General features: G+C 40.5%; 1 protein-coding gene across 1 annotated transcript in view; it reads right to left on the bottom strand.

Annotated features, from left to right (window-relative positions):
* LOC138969536 (glutamate receptor 3-like) overlaps positions 1 to 19,212 on the bottom strand; it is a gene marked incomplete in the record, with an annotated part of 138,329 nt that overhangs the window by 20,510 nt on the left and 98,607 nt on the right. Inside the window, 6 exon segments of the mRNA XM_070342363.1 lie at positions 8,683 to 8,752; positions 10,839 to 10,961; positions 12,245 to 12,352; positions 13,664 to 13,867; positions 16,100 to 16,261; positions 16,989 to 17,042. Of these exon segments, the coding sequence (XP_070198464.1) occupies positions 8,683 to 8,752; positions 10,839 to 10,961; positions 12,245 to 12,352; positions 13,664 to 13,867; positions 16,100 to 16,261; positions 16,989 to 17,042 (721 nt within the window).

The following is a 19,212-nucleotide window of genomic DNA, read 5'->3' as shown; positions in this document are numbered from 1 at the left end:
AGTCGAAAATCGAATGTTGTTGAATTTTTTTGGGGGGGGTTGGTGGTTTTGTGTAGGTGTTAGTGGTGCTTGGTTACCCATAGGTCTGTGACATTCTTAGTTTATATGATCAAAGCTCATTGGCAATTGCAAATATTCTTAGGGAGGTAGGTTAGTCATGCGATCTAATTTTTACATTTAGTCAAGTTTTGACTAAATGTTTTAACATAGAGGGGGAATCGAAAAGAGGGTCGTGGTGTGTGTGTGTGTGTGTGTGTGTGTGTGTGTGTGTGTGTGTGTGTGTGTGTGTGTGTGTGTGCGTGCGTGCGTGCGTGTAGAGCGATTCAGACCAAACTACTGGACCGATCTTTATGACATTTTACATGAGAGTTCCTTGGATTGATATCCCCGATTTTTTTTTTTCGTTTTTTCGATAAATGTCTTTGATGACGTCATATCCGGCTTTTCGTGAAAGTTGAGGCGGCACTGTCACGCTCTCATTTTTCAACCAAATTGGTTGAAATTTTGGTCAAGTAATCTTCGAGGAAGCCCGGACTTCGGTATTGCATTTCAGCGTGGTGGCTTAAAAATTAATTAATGACTTTGGTCATTAAAAATCTGAAAATTGTAAAAAAAAAAATAAATTATAAAACGATCCAAATTTACGTTTATCTTATTCTCCATCATTTTCTGATTCCAAAAACATATAAATATGTTATATTTGGATTAAAAACAAGCTCTGAAAATTTAAAATATAAAAATTATTATCAAAATTAAATTTTCGAAATCAATTTAAAAACACTTTCATCTTATTCCTTGTCGGTTCCTGATTCCAAAAACATATAGATATGATATGTTTCGATTAAAACACGCTCAGAAAGTTAAAACGAAGAGAGGTATAGAAAAGCGTGCTATCTTTCTCAGCGCAACTACTAAACCGCTCTTCTTGTCAAATTCACTGCCTTTGCCACGAGCATGAGCGGTGGACTGACGATGCTACGAGTATACGGTCTTGCTGAAAAATTGCATTGCGTTCAGTTTCATTCTGTAAGTTCGACAGCTACTTGACTAAATGTTGTATTTTCGCCTTACGCGACTTGTTATTATTATTATTATTATTATCATGAGAGCTTATATAGCGCGAACCACGATTAACCGTTGCTCTCCGCGCTTTACATATTAATTTCTGCCGTTTGAAATTGAATTTGTTTACAGACAAACAGACATTTTTTACACACAATATATAACGCATTCACATCGGCCAGTAAACCTCAAGCCATTACGGCGAATATTTACTTTTCGCGGCCTATTATTCCAAGTAAAACGGGTATTTGGTGGACATTTTTTATCTATGCCTATACAATTTTGCCGTGAAAGACCCTTTTGTCAATCATGGGATCTTTAACGTGCACACCCCAATGTAGTGTACACGAAGGGACCTTGGTTTTTCGTCTCATCCGAAAGACTAGCACTTGAACCCACCACCTAGGTTAGGAAAGGGGGGAGAAAATTGCTAACGCCCTGACCCAGGTTCGAACTCGCAACCTCTCACTTCCGAGCGCAAGTGCGTTACCACTCGACCACCCAGTCCATTTCAGGCTGTTTTGTTTTCCTCAGGCAAAATATAATTAAAACTAATGAAAAAAATGTGTTTCAATTTGCATCCGGCAGTTAGGGTTAATTATCTTGCGTTTGGGGATGTGACTTTTTTTTTTAGATGGGATATTATATTTGGTTTTGGGTTGTGGCTCCATTTTATCTGTGGGCAGGTATTTAAGTGTATAAAAGACATTACAATTCCAGGCAAGTGTTTCGTTACAATGGAACTTGGAAGAAAAGTGTTGTTCGGCAGTACAGTAAAACCTGTCTCTAAAGGACACCCTTGGGGTATGGTAATGGTGTCCCTATTAGACAGGTGTCCTTTCTTCACAGGTGGAGGGGCTGGGGCAATATTTTACAAAGAACACGTAAAATGTACAAGACACTTTTTGTCAATTCTGGAGTATGTATTTATTTTTCAACACAAAACACAAGGTAAAAACTTAAATAAAATTAATAAAATAAAATAAACTTAAATAAAATTACCAGATCATTGTACAAGGCACAGATTGAGGGCGGTGACAGGAATAGAGAGAGAGAGAGAGAGAGAGAGAGAGAGAGAGAGAGAGAGAGAGAGACTGACTGACTGACTATTAGGGTTTAACGTCCTCTTAGACCAACTGGTCTTTCTTGGGACAGGTATTGGTAATACGCTGAAGATATGGTGTGATACTTTGATTCGAACAAGCCCGCTGTGGCTGTCTCCTTCGACACACCAGCATTGGGTTTGTCTCGTTGAAATGTTGATGCTTGCATATGTTTTTTTCAGTGTGTGTACGTGCGTGTGTGTGTGTGTGTGTGTGTGTGTTTGTGTGTGTATGTGTGTGTGTGTGTGTGTGTGTGTGTGAGTGTGTGAGTGTGTGTGTGTGTGTGTATGTATGTGTGTGTGTGTGTAACTTAGAAAAGGGACAGGAATGACTGATGCACAGACACTTTGTTGGGATTTCCTGGTTTTGTCATTAACATCCTCGTCCTAAGCGCGTAAGCCACGATGCTAGCTCAAAAAGCCTAACGTCATGCTATTATCACTCACTGCTCTTACAAACGAACACACACAAACCTATGAATAAAGTAGATCTTACGGGATTTAACGTTTTTTTAACTGCCAAAATTTTACTTTTTACTCTTGTTGAAATTCACAAAATTTCATAAAGATTGGTGAAAAATTAGAAAATAACGGTTTATAACTGACAAAAGCTTGTTTTTCTTCTGAAAGGTACGTATTGAAACTCAGTTATGGACAACGGACCTACTCACAAAATTTCATAAAGATTGGTGAAAAAACGGGATTTAACGGTTTTTTAACTGCCAAAAATCAACTTTTTATTCTTGTTGAAATTCAGTTAGGGACAACCAACCTAACCACAACATTTCATAAAGATCGGTGAAAAATTAGAAAATAACGGTTTATAAAGGTTTTTTTAACTGCCAATTATTAACTTTTTCTTCTTGAAAAGTTTGTATTGGAGATCAGTTAGGGACAATGGATGACTGTGCCAATGGTGGTGTAAATCCAACGATTAGGGACCAAGAAACAAGGAGCAGAGTGTTTTTTGGCGGTTAAACTGTCATTTTAACAGTTTAATGATTTGGTGAAATTTCTTCCACCACAATACTATACAATGTTTTATCTACCCATTATTGCAAGAACCCCAAAATCACATTTTTTGGGAAAAATCGCTTTCACTCATGCTAGAACCTCCCCTTAATAGTCCAGGCATCTTAGCCACTTTAGTGAAGGGAACGTTGAAGTGACAATGACTAGGTTTAAAATGTCCCTTATCAGAAAGTTCAACCTCATTCCTTTGATGTTTATTAAACACATTTTCATATAAAGTTGGCGCTTCATACGGAAAAATGGCTTTGAAATTGACCCAAATCCTTCTTTGGGCTCTGTAAATGTCGTTTGGGGGTATGGTTGTAAAATGGTATCTACTGGTCACCCCAATGTATAAACTGAAAACTCTTTCTGCACCAGAACACGCAGAAAGGATTGTATCTGCCTGATGTCTGATGCTTTTCAAAATCCCCAACCACTAACACCTTCAAAACGGACTTTAACTGACACTGTTGTTTTTCCCTATATAATCCTTACTATTTTTCCGAGACGTCGTCGTGTTGTGTATTTAGCTTGCCACAACCTCATACATGGTCCTAAAAGTTAAAGTTGAAGAAAATACTAAAGATAAATGAAAAAGCTGACGCAGTGTCATTCGCACCGTGAATCCCCCCATGGGAACATACTAAAGTCTGGTTCCAAATAGGCTCAATTTCCTTCTATTTCTTTGTATTTCTGCCTCGTAGGGGTAGGGGTGTTCAAACCAAAGGCACCTTTAAACCAAAATTCAAATCACACATCTTACAATACTAAGACACTCAGCAGTAAAAGGGTGTCTGCTGGTAAAAAATTCCAAACAATCCTAAAAGTACTTCACTACTAAAAGTGCTTTTAAAAAGAGCCGTTATTTTTCCCTCTATATTTAGTATTGTGTTTTCTGCGAACATGTAGTCTATTTAGATGGTTGTCGTGTGCACTTGAGTTGCTAAAGCGTTTTCAGTTGGGCATATGTCGAAAAGCAAAGAATTAGCCCTTTGAAAACCATCAGAACTGTCACACAAAAATAACATTTACCTATCTCACCAACTGACCAAACATAGGGCTTTTCCTTATGTATTATGTATTGTCGTGTTTTTTGTAGCATACTTGTGAAAACAGCCACCACTGTTGTAAATGATACTTTAAAGAGCATTATTTCATTTTTACAGTTGAAGGACAACCTGGACTGCCGTATATTACAGCTGTTTTACAATCAGCCAAAATTTTCTTAACAAACGTATGTTAAGAACAACTCCCATAGTGAAATTGAAGGAAAACAAATTGAAAATCCCCCTGCCTTAGAGGAGCTAAAGAATCAACAATAAACGACTGCATGGATAGCTTGATGCACGAATGCATTGCGGACATGTTTGTCTCCAACCAAGAGAAAGTTCCAAAAAATCCCTTTTGTGCTTCTTATTATACAGTGACGTCAAAGACAGCCTTTTCTGCTGTTCATACATTCAGGGGTTATGGTTACACTAAACGACGTAGTTGTAGACATACTGCCATCCAGATTTATTTTTTCCTTGCGAGCAGTCACAGGGTGTTTGTGCTGTCTGCCAACCGTTAGATGACCCCGCCCAAGTCTGTTAAGGGACCGTTTGACCGTTATAGAACGCGTCTTTTTGATTTTTTGGCACAGTTGGAAACGGTTGAATTTTATCCCTACCATTGTTTCCAAACATTATATAGGAATGTTTTGTGAACAACGGATAATAGCCGCTACTCGCATGTGTAGCAAAAGTGAGCGTACATACTCACCCTGGTCGTCCAGCCGTTGTCCGTTGCCCGTCTTTATCTGTCTGTACTGAACATTACCTTTGGATATTTCTCCAACGCTATGAAGTGAAGAAACACCAAATGTTGCAAAATGTTGTATGACCCCAAGAGCTCAAAAAAGATACTTGAGAACCTTGACCTTACCTTAAGGTCAAGGTCACAGGGAGAATTAATGTGGTCTAAAAACTGCAAAATTTCACATTGTGCCAGTTTTCTGGAAAACAAATTAAAAACAGCGGGCTTAGTTTTGTATGGTATACAAGAAAAAGAAAGCCTTATCTTCTGATACCATTTTGGTTGACCTCGCTTCAATGTCAAGGTCACAGGAGTCCTTCAAAGTTGAATTGTATACATGTTTTGAAGTGACCTTGACCCTGAACTATGAAAAAAATCTTTCAAACTTCATAATTGTGTGGGGCACATGTTATATACTGATATTGAGCCACATTTAGTCACATATCATCAAGGTCAAGGTCACTTTGCCCCTTATGAAATGTGACTGAAACGGGCAATTGAATCACTAAAAGTGACAATGTCTCTTTGTAGAAAGTGCCAATAAGTATGTTTATGCTTCCTATGTCTTGAATTGATAGCCTTGTGATGTGTGACCTTTGATGATCTTGACCTTGGCCAAAGGTCATGTGTAATTTGGTAGGAAAAATCTGTAAAACAGTTCTAATAGTGTACAATGTCCTTGCCAGCTTCAGTTGTTAGACCTTCACCTTCAAGGTCACCTGAAGGTCAAGGTCACTTTAAGACAAAGGTCAAGCATGAGAGTCGCATGGGCTTTGCTTTGTTAAGATTTTTTACCAAGACACATGGATTTCTTTACCCGGCTTGGTCACATTTTTCATAGGGGTCAATGTGACCTTGACCCTAACGATATGTGACCAGATGTGGCTCACTATGAAATTCTAACAAACGCCCCACTCAGTGTTTAAGTTTGTAAGAGATATCGTCCATAGTAAAGTTAAAGGGGCAAGCTCACATCAAAATATGTCTACAATTCAACTTTGAAGGGCTCCTCTGACCTTGACATTGAAGCGAGGTCAACCAAAATGGTATCAGAAGATAAGGCTTTCTTTTTCTTGTATACCATACAAAACTAAGCCCGCTGTTTTTAATTTGTTTTCCAGAAAACTGGCACAATGTGAAATTTTGCAGTTTTTAGACCACATTAATTCTCCCTGTGACCTTGACCTTATGGTAAGGTCAAGGTTCTCAAGTATCTTTTTTGAGCTCTTGGGGTCATACAACATTTTGCAACATTTGGTGTTTCTTCACTTCATAGCGTTGGAGAAATATCCAAAGGTAATGTTCAGTACAGACAGATAAAGACGGGCAACGGACAACGGCTGGACGACCAGGGTGAGTATGTACGCTCACTTTTGCTACACATGCGAGTAGCGGCTATTATCCGTTGTTCACAAAACATTCCTATATAATGTTTGGAAACAATGGTAGGGATAAAAATCAACCGTTTCCAACTGTGCCAAAAAATCAAAAAGACGCGTTCTATAACGGTCAAACGGTCCCTTAACAGACTTGGGCGGGGTCATCTAACGGTTGGCAGACAGCACAAACACCCTGTGACTGCTCGCAAGGAAAAAATAAATCTGGATGGCAGTATGGCTACAACTACGTCGTTTAGTGTAACCATAACCCCTGAATGTATGAACAGCAGAAAAGGCTGTCTTTGACGTCACTGTATAATAAGAAGCACAAAAGGGATTTTTTGGAACTTTCTCTTGGTTGGAGACAAACATGTCCGCAATGCATTCGTGCATCAAGCTATCCATGCAGTCGTTTATTGTTGATTCTTTAGCTCCTCTATGGCAGGGGGATTTTCAATTTGTTTTCCTTCAATTTCACTATGGGAGTTGTTCTTAACATACGTTTGTTAAGAAAATTTTGGCTGATTGTAAAACAGCTGTAATATACGGCAGTCCAGGTTGTCCTTCAACTGTAAAAATGAAATAATGCTCTTTAAAGTATCATTTACAACAGTGGTGGCTGTTTTCACAAGTATGCTACAAAAAACACGACAATACATAATACATAAGGAAAAGCCCTATGTTTGGTCAGTTGGTGAGATAGGTAAATGTTATTTTTGTGTGACAGTTCTGATGGTTTTCAAAGGGCTAATTCTTTGCTTTTCGACATATGCCCAACTGAAAACGCTTTAGCAACTCAAGTGCACACGACAACCATCTAAATAGACTACATGTTCGCAGAAAACACAATACTGAATATAGAGGGAAAAATAACGGCTCTTTTTAAAAGCACTTTTAGTAGTGAAGTACTTTTAGGATTGTTTGGAATTTTTTACCAGCAGACACCCTTTTACTGCTGAGTGTCTTAGTATTGTAAGATGTGTGATTTGAATTTTGGTTTAAAGGTGCCTTTGGTTTGAACACCCCTACCCCTACGAGGCAGAAATACAAAGAAATAGAAGGAAATTGAGCCTATTTGGAACCAGACTTTAGTATGTTCCCATGGGGGGATTCACGGTGCGAATGACACTGCGTCAGCTTTTTCATTTATCTTTAGTATTTTCTTCAACTTTAACTTTTAGGACCATGTATGAGGTTGTGGCAAGCTAAATACACAACACGACGACGTCTCGGAAAAATAGTAAGGATTATATAGGGAAAAACAACAGTGTCAGTTAAAGTCCGTTTTGAAGGTGTTAGTGGTTGGGGATTTTGAAAAGCATCAGACATCAGGCAGATACAATCCTTTCTGCGTGTTCTGGTGCAGAAAGAGTTTTCAGTTTATACATTGGGGTGACCAGTAGATACCATTTTACAACCATACCCCCAAACGACATTTACAGAGCCCAAAGAAGGATTTGGGTCAATTTCAAAGCCATTTTTCCGTATGAAGCGCCAACTTTATATGAAAATGTGTTTAATAAACATCAAAGGAATGAGGTTGAACTTTCTGATAAGGGACATTTTAAACCTAGTCATTGTCACTTCAACGTTGTTCTCTAATATGCCTGGACTATAAGTGCTCAAGACACTATACTGACCCCCCCCCCCCCCCCCAGGTGGCCCATACCAATAAAAACAGTTTTATTCTGCTAAAAACCACATCTCCTTTCTTACCCACAACAACATTAATAAGATAAAGCAAGTCTAAAAAATGGTGTTTGTGTAACACTTTTTGGACACACTGACAGATTCCTGAAAAAAACGGGATTTAACGTTTTTTTAACTGCCAAAATTTTACTTTTTATTCTTGTTGAAATTCACAACATTTCATAAAGATCGGTGAAAAATTAGAAAATAACGGTTTATAACTGACAAAAGCTTGTTTTTCTTCTGAAAAGTACGTATTGAAACTCAGTTATGGACAACGGACCTACTCACAAAATTTCATAAAGATTGGTGAAAAAACGGGATTTAACGGTTTTTTAACTGCCAAAAATCAACTTTTTATTCTTGTTGAAATTCAGTTAGTGACAACCAACCTAACCACAGCATTTCATAAAGATCGGTGAAAAATTAGAAAATAACGGTTTATAACGGGTTTTTAACTGCCCCAGGTGGCCCATACCAATAAAAACTGTTTTATTCTGCGAAAAACCACATCTCCTTTCTTACCCACAACAACATTAATAAGATAAAGCAAGTCTAAAAAATGGTGTTTGTGTAACACTTTTTGGACACACTGACAGATTCCTGGCCATATATTCCAGCCTAAACTGGCTGAACACGTACCTTCAAACCTATCGTTGCCAACCAATGGTTGACCCATCTTTGATTGCATGTACATCAAGAATGGTTTGGACTGGAACAGAAAAACAACAAAATAATTCAAAACCTCATCACATCCTTTGCTTAAAATATATGTATTCATATAATGATATGTCTGCCTGTGTACCAAGAATAGTTTTGACTGGACTAGGAAATCAAATATAATATTACAAAACCCGATGTCTGTTAGTACCGTAAACTACCTTGTAAGCGCCCCCCCCCCCCCCCTTATGCAACGATTTCGCTTAAAAGTAGGGATAGGGCGTTTACTATTGGTACTGTCCCCTATGCAGGGTCAATTCCTCGTAAGAATTAGTGAAAAAATCCAGTGTGTTCAGTTACATCTTTTTAGGCCAACAGATGGACGAAATGCTTTGACATCGCTTTAACGCACCTTGTTTTTCTTTCTCCGTTTCTCCAATTCTGTTCTACTCTTCTACATAAAATGTCAGACATAACCCAGCAGTCAATCCTCCAATTCTGTTCTACTCTTCTACATAAAATGTCAGACATAACCCAGCAGTCAATCCTCCAATTCTGTTCTACTCTTCTACATAAAATGTCAGACATAACCCAGCAGTCAATCCTCCAATTCTGTTCTACTCTTCTACATAAAATGTCAGACATAACCCAGCAGTCAATCCTCCAATTCTGTTCTACTCTTCTACATAAAATGGCAGACATAACCCAGCAGTCAATCCTCCAATTCTGTTCTACTCTTCTACATAAAATGGCAGACATAACCCAGCAGTGAATCCTCCAATTCTGTTCTACTCTTCTACATAAAATGGCAGACATAACCCAGCAGTCAATCCTCCAATTCTGTTCTACTCTTCTACATAAAATGGCAGACATAACCCAGCAGTCAATCCTCCAACAACGTGCAACCTCTCCGGTTCACACATCGCATGTGATCGATCACCTACCAGTCTCTCTCCCCAACACACACAAAAATCAATAAATACAAAATCAACGATTTTCTCATTATTTTCAAAGCCCTCGGCACTGAGACGCAGACACACACCCCTTCCCCCCCCTAAAAAAAATTAAAAAAATCCTGGTCGCATTTGACACAATCACAAAAGCGAGGCGACGATAGCACGTGCTCAGCATAATCTGAGGCGGCACACCGGGGCACGTTTTGGCCCCCACACATAAAGTCCGAAGCGTGCCCACAGCTTTGGACGGGGCTGCGGCCTTTCGTCTGATCTGAGAAGTCTTCTGGCCTCCTATTTCCTTTCTACTTGGAGAGGTGATGGATGGTCGTTACACGGGCCAGGCACGGGGGTCGGGAGTCTGGTGTTTGCCGTGCGGATTGATACAAGATGAATGTACTCACACAGAGAGGCGGATTAGTACAGGATTGAGTACTCACAGACTGGCGGTGCAGCGGCCGAAACACGGGAGGGGACACACGTTTTCTCTTCCTTTGTCGGTTATATGGTTTCATAAGATATAGGTGGATGGGGTATTTGGAGGGCGACAGGAGGGGAGGGGGGTGGGGCTACTTTGCATCACCACAACCACAACCACAACCACAACCACAACAACCACAACGTTACACACAATATGACCACAGCACACACAATGATGGAGGTGATGGTCTTGGTGCTGTTGAGGGCGCCTTTACCCCTTCGCCGCCATCACCGCCACCACCACCACCACAACCACAACCACAACAACCACAACGATCCACACAATATGACCACAGCACACAGCAGCACTCACAATGATGGAGGTGATGGTCTTGGTGCTGTTGAGGGCGCCTTTACCCCTCCGCCGCCATCACCACCACCACCACCACCACAACCACAACGTTACACACGAGATGACCACAGCACACACAATGATGGAGGTGATGGTCTTGGTGCTGTTGAGGGCGTCTTTACCCCTCCGCCGCCATCACCACCACCACCACCACCACAACCACAACAACCACAACGTTACACACGAGATGACCACAGCACACAGCAGCACTCACAGTGATGGAGGTGATGGTCTTGGTGCTGTTGAGGGGGTCTTTACCCCTCCGCCGCCATCACCACCACCACCACCACCACCACAACCACAACAACCACAACGTTACACACGAGATGACCACAGCACACAGCAGCACTCACAATGATGGATGTGATGGTCTTGGTGCTGTTGAGGGCGCCTTTACCCCTCCGTCTGCCAGCCGCACTCTCATCTGGCTCCATGTGGACCCCAATAAATCCCTTGTCCGTCGACCACGCACCGATCTGATGACACACATTTCATTAGTCATTGCATTACATAAAGCCAAATACACCAAAGAAAGATGTGTTGTTATTAGGAAGCATTCTTTTAATGGATTTGTCTTTACAATTCATTCTTACTCGGATCTGTGAACAGAAAAAAGCTTTTGGGATAAATCTGTTGGGAGACTATTTAGTGTAGTTTTTTTGTCTGGTGAAAACAATATTCGCATTGTGGTCTGCATTATTTAACTTCATCATAACGAAATACAGAAAGAAAGAGAGAACGGAGAAAAGAAAAGGAATAAAAAAAGGAAAAGCCAAAGCAAGCAGGAAGCATTTAAGGTAGATAACTCTTTAACGAGAAAAAGGCAAGACAAAAAAGCAAGCAAGCAGGAGAGAACGACAAATAAAGCTGAAGTAGGCATCATGTTACACCCTTGTAGAGCAGTATCTGTCATCATTGCTTGTCTATTGAATTCAACAAGTCTTTTTCCGTCCTATGCATTATACCATTACGACCTGTGCATTGCATGACAACATTTGTGACCGTCCACCACGAAATGATTCGCATGTCACCTTTGCATGATTTTCATATTTTTTACATTTTCCTAAAGAGTTTTTTATGCTCTATCCAGTGGTGAAAACCGTTTTAGAAAAACTGTTTGAGTTATAAGCCTGTGACTAAGGTGACCCTCACACTGTTACCAGACACTCCCCGGACTTATATTAAGCCTAGCGCAGAACCGCGCGAGGTGACATGCGACTCATTTCGTGGTGGAGGGTCACATTTAAACAAATTGCCTGAATAAAAAAAAATTGAAGAAGAAACTATAAGAAGGAAAAAGTTTAGTGTACATTCACAAGTCAAGTATTTTAAAAAAAACCTAGGGTTACACTAATTAAAAAAAATTGCAATAAACACGACAAAAAAGATATGTAGTAATGAGACGCAACACTTCTAATTAACCGAAAATAAATCAAGCTTAATTCATAACTAAATAATTGTAATCATACTTTTTTTTTACAGGAATGTACATGTTTCAGTGTTCGTTGTTTTTTTTTTAATAAAAATCGTGATCAAATAATCAGAACTCTTTCAAAATACTCTTAATAAAATATATCAAATTCAATAACTTTCGTTTTTTTGTTAATTCAAATAAATGTTTAAATCTGACTGCATTTTAATTCTACGAAAATACAATGGTAACAACCTGTTCCTCAAATTTTCCAAACAATTACACTGAAATATATAATGAAACTCATCTCCGAGTTCTTCAGACTGGCATTTAACACAGGAACTTCACCTTTTTGGCCCCTCTGTCCAGCGCCATTGAGTAGACATGAAGGGTGTACTCTTTCCGTGACCCGTCACGATTGAAGGTCAGGCTTCCAGACAACCCCTTCGGCGATTTCTGGAGGTAGAGAGAGAGAGAAAAACAATGTTCAGAGGATGAAAATAGCAGCTAGGTTTTTTTGTCCAGCTTAAAGGTCAAGAAGTCCATCTCTTGCTTACAAACACCTGCGGGTGAAAGCAACGAACACAAGACAACCGGAATCTTCAGACAGGAAAGATACGACTACAAATTTAAACATGATGGTCTTGTTCGATGAAATAGGCACGCCAGATCAGTAGTGGTGCACATCTAAACAGGAAAGAGAGAATGCTTTTAGTCCTACAGGCTAAATATTTCACCTCTTTAGGACAAGATATGGGTTAGGCCTATATGATAATGGAGTTTTACGCCCTCAAGGCGTTTGATGAGATACACAAGTGTATGCGTGTTTAGGTGACCTACGTTTACACGGGATGAAAGATACAGGGTGACCCCCCCTCCCCTCCCCCCAATAGAAAAAAATGCCACCCTCTACATGTGTTTTAGCGAATTACATCCCATTTGACCTAGAATTGAGACGTGGGATGATAATTTCACAAAGTATGAAGGTCAAGTGCTTTGATTTTTACGCTTTAAAAAAACCTTTGATTGCCTCAACAGTAGGAGGTTGGACACTGAGCAGTTCCCACACTAGTCGGACTTGAGTGTACTTGCTGTTTCATCTTATATATTGTCAGAGGATTGTTTTTGTGTGGCCATTCAGAAAAACCAACAGGTAAAAATCTAGAGGGCTAAAATCGGGTTAGCGTGGCCACCAATCACTTCCAAACCTAGCACTTTTAAGTTAATCCTCGAGTTTTGAATACCCTTTCGTAAGAGCATACAAGTCAGATCATTTACCACACAAACTTGACACTTTGCAATCTGATCATCCCATGTTGCAAGCCAATGTACATCAAATATGAAGTAATATGCAGAACGCATGTAGGAGATATTAGCATTTGAGTGGCTGGAGACGGGCGCAGTGGCCTAGTGGATAAGATATCGGCTTCCTAATTGGAAGGTCGTGAGTTCAAATCCCGTACGTAAGGCGTACTCTCTATAAATTATTCACATGTGAGGCGTATGGCAGTAAAATACAAAAGGTTAACTAACACATACAGATCTGATAAACAAAGGGAAGCGGCTCTGAGGATAAAACAGTTGCTTGTTAATTTCAATCCTCGTTACTCTCTCAGGTGCCAGGAGAATGGTTCTGAATAACTGTCACTTACTCTATTACACATGTCGTATGCATTTAGAGCGCTTACTTCTCTTTGTTCATCAGATCTTTAAATAGAGCTCTGCCTCATTAGCTTAAAACTGCAAGCACACAAAGAAGAATAATACCTGTTTAATCTTGTTGAGGATGTTGGTGCCATGCATCCAGGGTATGGGAGGCCGGGTGGTGCAGGGGATACCCCGGGTACGGTTGTAGTTGTAGACGACACGCCGGCGGAAGATCCAGCGGAAGACATCCGGGTCCTCTTCCAACATGCCGGTAATGCCGCTCTCTATCAGGCGCAGGGCGTCCACCGTCAAGGCTGCCGTCACCTGGGTACAAATTCAACACAGATACAGTTCATCCTCGTTGACAACAAAATGTCGAAGCACAATTTGTGCCTATTCTGAAATTTTGTCGACTTTCTAATTGGTACATTACGTTCGTAAGATCAATTTGAAGTGTGCCCTTATTTCAGGAATATGGTTACGTCAACTCTGTTAAGGGATCTGCCTAGTTATGGTCAGAATAATTAGAAGTTGTTAATACTTTTGTGGGAGAAAAAACATTCTGTCTACATTATATATCTGCAGAGAACTTTTCTAGTCCCATGCACTTTTAATTTGTTGTGATTTTTTTAAATAACCTTGTGTCTTCTGATTTTGTGAAAATGGGTACATAAAGATAACGGCTAATATTGGACAGTACGCATGTAGTAGCCACTTGCTAGATAATTGTGGGGGGAAGTGAATGCTATACCTATTAGAACATAGCAAGAAATTACATTTCAAAGCACTTTGGTATGTTTTATACCGTCTTTTTTAATTAATTTTACTTAGCGCAATTACATTTTTCTTCATATAGAGAAGAAAAAAAAAGCCTCTGAATAATTCCGATTTCCCTACAAATTGATATGTTGTAGCTCACTCATTTCTCGAGCTATAGTGAAAATTTGAATATCAAGTCCCATGCCAAAAAATGAAACTGCAGGCAGTTTCCCAACCCTACCCCCTAAATTTCGCGGTCGCCATTTTACATTCTCCACTTTCATAGACATCAACACATTTCAGAGCTGAAAGCAAGCAGAGCTTTCATATTGCACATATATACTGATAGCCAACGGTATCAACAATATGTTTACCAACATTCCATGCCCTTGACCTTCACACAAGGTTACTGGCGAGTTCTAAAACGTGATAACCAATTCAGTATTTAGCAAAAGCACAAACAGAAAAAGATTTAAAATCTGTACTAAAAGGGTTGTAAAATCTGTTTAAGATCCAGAAAATTGAAGAAAGGCGTTGTTTAAATGGAATGCAGCAATATTGTCACAGTACAAATACATTTGCAATGTTTTATAGAGTCTTTTTATATGCATTTTTCGTTGCGCTATTGCAGTTTTTCATTTTAAGAAGTAAAAACAATGCCTCGGAGATATTGAAAATGCCTTATAATGTAGTATGTTGCAGCCCACTCATTTCAAGAGCTGTGGCCATGCCAAAAAATGAAACTGTAGGTAGTTTTCCAATCTTACCCCCTAAATTTCGCGGTCGCCATTTTACATTCCCCACTTTTATAGACATCAACACATTTCAGAGCTGAAAACAAGCAGAGCTTTCATATTGCACATACTGATAGCCAACGGTATCAACAATATGTTTACCAACATTCCATGCCCTTGACCTTCACACAAGGTCACTGGCTAGTTCCAAAACATGATAACCAATTCAGTATTTTGCAAAAGCACAAACAGAAACAGATTTAAAATCTGTACTAAAAAGGTTGTAATATCTGTTTAATATCCAAAAACTAAAAGGTAAGTGTTGTTTGAATGGAATGCAGCAAGATTGTCACAGTACAAAGACGTTTGCGATGTTTTATAGAGTCTTTTTGTATGCATTTTTCGTTGCGCTATCGCGTCATTTTGTCAGCACTTTGTCATGTTGACGTCAATGAAATTGCGTAATAGTGACGCAAATGACCAAATCACGACATAAAGAAACCATTGCAGCATCCGGACTCGTTTCATCTGTGACTGCCAATGAGATTTATTGAACGAGACAAAGCTATGCAGTTTCCTGTTGCAACCGAGACTATTTCTTAAAGACATGAGAGCCGAGGTGCACGAGCAAGTTACCAGCCAGTTGGGAGAGAGCTGCGGCGTTAGACTGGTTGAAATTAAGATTTGTTGTAATTTCAACCATTTAGACTCCGTGGTTTGTTCTCAGCCTTGTGCCTCAGCCGTGTGCCCAATGCGTGAGTTGGGGTACATCATTTTGTGCCTTATTTTCTTTGGCACAGTTTTATTGAAACCTCTGTACATCTCTGTTTTTGTGAATCAAAGAAACCAACAAATGAACCCAATTTCACACAAGTTCAATAACGGAAAGGTTTTACTCTCGAGACAATAATGAAGGAGAAGTAGAAGAATAAGAACAAGAAGAACAAGAAGAACAAGAAGAACAAGAAGAACAAGAAGAACAACAACAACAACAACAACAACAACAACAACAACAACAACAACAACAACAACAACAACAACAACAAGAAGATCATCCACTGACGGGCAAGGGGTGGACGTCCTGCTCCTCTTCCTCTCGCCCCTTGCCGTTGAGCAGCGTCAGCCTCAGGTCCCGCACGGATTGCTGTTTTACGTCAAGAAGCTGAAAGCCCGTCACGTTGGCACCGCCGTGACGATAGCGCGATAAGTTCAACCGCCTGAAGTCCTGTGACAGAGAGACAAGAGAGTAAACACTAAACCTGAAACTACATTGCAAAATAATGGACAACTGGAGTTGGGGTTCAACCGCTTCAAGTCCTGTGATAGAGACAAGAGGGTAACCACCAAACCTGAATGATTATGTTATACAGAAAAAGACCAAGGAAGAAGGATGCTCCCCGCCTTTAAAAAAAAAATAAAAAAAAGAAAAAAAAAAAAAAAATAAAAGAAAAAAAAAATTACAAAAATAGGGCAAAAAATATGGGTTGAAGCATCCTGCATGCAACTGAGGTAAAAAAAAAAAGAAAAAAAACCCCACCTGAATATGTATACCATGCAATTGGACACGGATAATTGGCTTGTAATCGGGTCATAGAGAGACAAGAGAGTAAGCACCAAACATGATTACATATACTATGCAATTGGAAAAGGGGAATGAGTGTTGACTTGACCTGGTTCGGGAATTACACACACACACACACACACACACACACACACACACACACACACACACACACACACACACACACACACACACACACTCACACACACACACACACGTACACACACACACACATACACACACACACACACACACACACACTCACACACACACACGTACACACATACACACACACACACACATACGCGCATGCTCGTAGCCACCATCGCGCATATGCACGGTTGCACACACAAAGAAACAGACAGACGAAAACATGTAAAGCGTATCTTACCAGAGTCCCTAAGAGATAGTTATATCCATACTTGTTCATCCCGACTTCTGGAATCTGCAAACAGACCAACAAAATAGGGATGAGGAGTGTATTCAGTTTAACAGATCTTATACCTTCCATTCTTGGTCTTGTGAAGCCATCATCATCCCCATCACAGATCTGCCCAGACTTCAACATGAAAAAAGGATCAATTCTTTATTCCACTTGGACACATACACTATTTTAGAGTTTAGCTGCCCACTATGCGGATGGGTATTTTTGACGATTTAATCTCGTGGCTGACAGCTCATCATATCCGCACAATTAATTCAGCAAAAAGCGACAGAAAGAAGCCAACCTATCGATGTTTGGTAAGCTTCTTGTCTCTGAGTGGAATGACGTTCTTATGAGCTATACCATATTAACAGACCGGTGTAACACACAATTTTTACTCCACGACTTATTTACTCCGGAGTATAAATTTTGTACGAAATTCTTACTCCGAGTACAACTTTCGTACGAGAAAAGAACTCCCCAAGGCACGAAAAAATTACTCCCTCCACGAAATTTTTACTCCCCAAATATTTACTTCTTGTAAAAATCTCGTACGCGAAAATGGGATGCGGGCGAAGGGATAATGCCAATATGTGATCTAGCGCAAACAAATGTCGCGCTACCCTCCCTCCACCCCTTCCACCACCAAGACTAACAGGGGACAGAGGAGTAAAAGTTGCGTACACTTGGCGTGGGCAGTAAACTGCTCGTGTTAGGGTGGAATAATTTATTCGTTATTTATTTGTCAGGGGAGTAACATTTTCGACCCAAATGTTGACTCGGAACACATCTGTCGTTGGAAGTTATTTTCTCTTGTTATGGGGGAGTAGTTTGTTCGTAAAGGGAGTAAAAGTTTCGTAAATTTTTTTTACTCCGGAGTAAAAATCTCGTGGGAGTAATTTTCTCGTGTTACACCGGCCTACCCTTGTGAAACATTTTTTTTAGCCGAGACCGGCCAGTTTCATAAGCCAGAAACACAGTCGACCAACTGCAGTTGTCCGAGAGAACCACAGTAATCCGACGTTATCGGGTTTCACGAACAAAATTTCAGTCGGCCGACTGCGGGTCGTCTCACCGGAAGTTGGCAAAACACGGTGATGCTCTCCCCCCAACACTGTGTTCGGCTTACTGCGGTAAACCGAAAAGAAATGTAATTATCCGCACAGTCAATGGCAGAATGCTCACACTTGTTTGGATTGTGAGCCAAACCTTGTGATTGTTCTTCGAAATGTATCTATCATGACGCAGTAATCCAGGAGACAAGTCAGGGTTATGTCTTGAAGACGTCACATTATGGCGTAAGAGGGTTCGACGTCACGCGAAGGAATTACTGAAAGTCTCGGTCATTGTTATTTTGAGCGGGCCGAGACTTGTTTTTTCTTCGAAATCGGCCATTTCCACGTGCGAATGAGCAAACGGTAGTGGTAATGTTGCTAAATTTAGCCCTCGACTTGGCCATTCGGATTACTGTACAGTCGGTCGACTGCGGTTGTCCGCGGGTGACGGTGATTCGCTCATGAAACGCGCTTTTCGGTGACCCGGCGATCAACCACAGTCCATCGACTGGGCAGTCGATCGACTGTCAGTCGGTTCACTGCTATCTTATGAAACTGGCCCCAGAAGCGCGTTTCATGAGCGAATCACCGTCACCCGCGGACAACCGCAGTCGACCGACTGTACAGTAATCCGAATGGCCAAGTCGAGGGCTAAATTTAGCAACATTACCACTTCCGTTTGCTCATTTGCACGTGGAAATGATCGATTTCGAAGAAAAAACAAGTCTCGGCCCGCTCAAAATAACAATGACCGAGACTTTCAGTAATTCCTTCGCGTGACGTCGAACCCTCTTACGCCATAATGTGACGTCTTCAAGACATAACCCTGACTTGTCTCCTGGATTATTGCGTCATGATAGATACATTTCGAAGAACAATCACTACAAGGCTTGACTCACAATCCAAAAACGTGTGAGCATTCTGCCATTGACTGTGCGGATAATTACATTTCTTTTTGGTTTACCGCAGTAAGCTGAACACAGTGTTGGGGGGAGAGCACAGGGGCGGACGAGGGGGGGGGGGGGGGGTGGTGCACAGGGTGCTCGTGCACCCCCCCTCCAGCAAAAAAAAAAAAAAAAATTTTTGAAAGCTGATTCTATGACCATTTATAAGTTCAAATGGCACCAGATGGCACC

The sequence above is a fragment of the Littorina saxatilis genome, linkage group LG6, assembly GCF_037325665.1.
Source record: "Littorina saxatilis isolate snail1 linkage group LG6, US_GU_Lsax_2.0, whole genome shotgun sequence".
In the NCBI taxonomy this organism is placed as follows: Eukaryota; Metazoa; Mollusca; class Gastropoda; order Littorinimorpha; family Littorinidae; genus Littorina; species Littorina saxatilis.
Note: the sequence above shows the minus strand (reverse complement) of the source record. Positions and strands in the feature narration are given on the sequence as shown.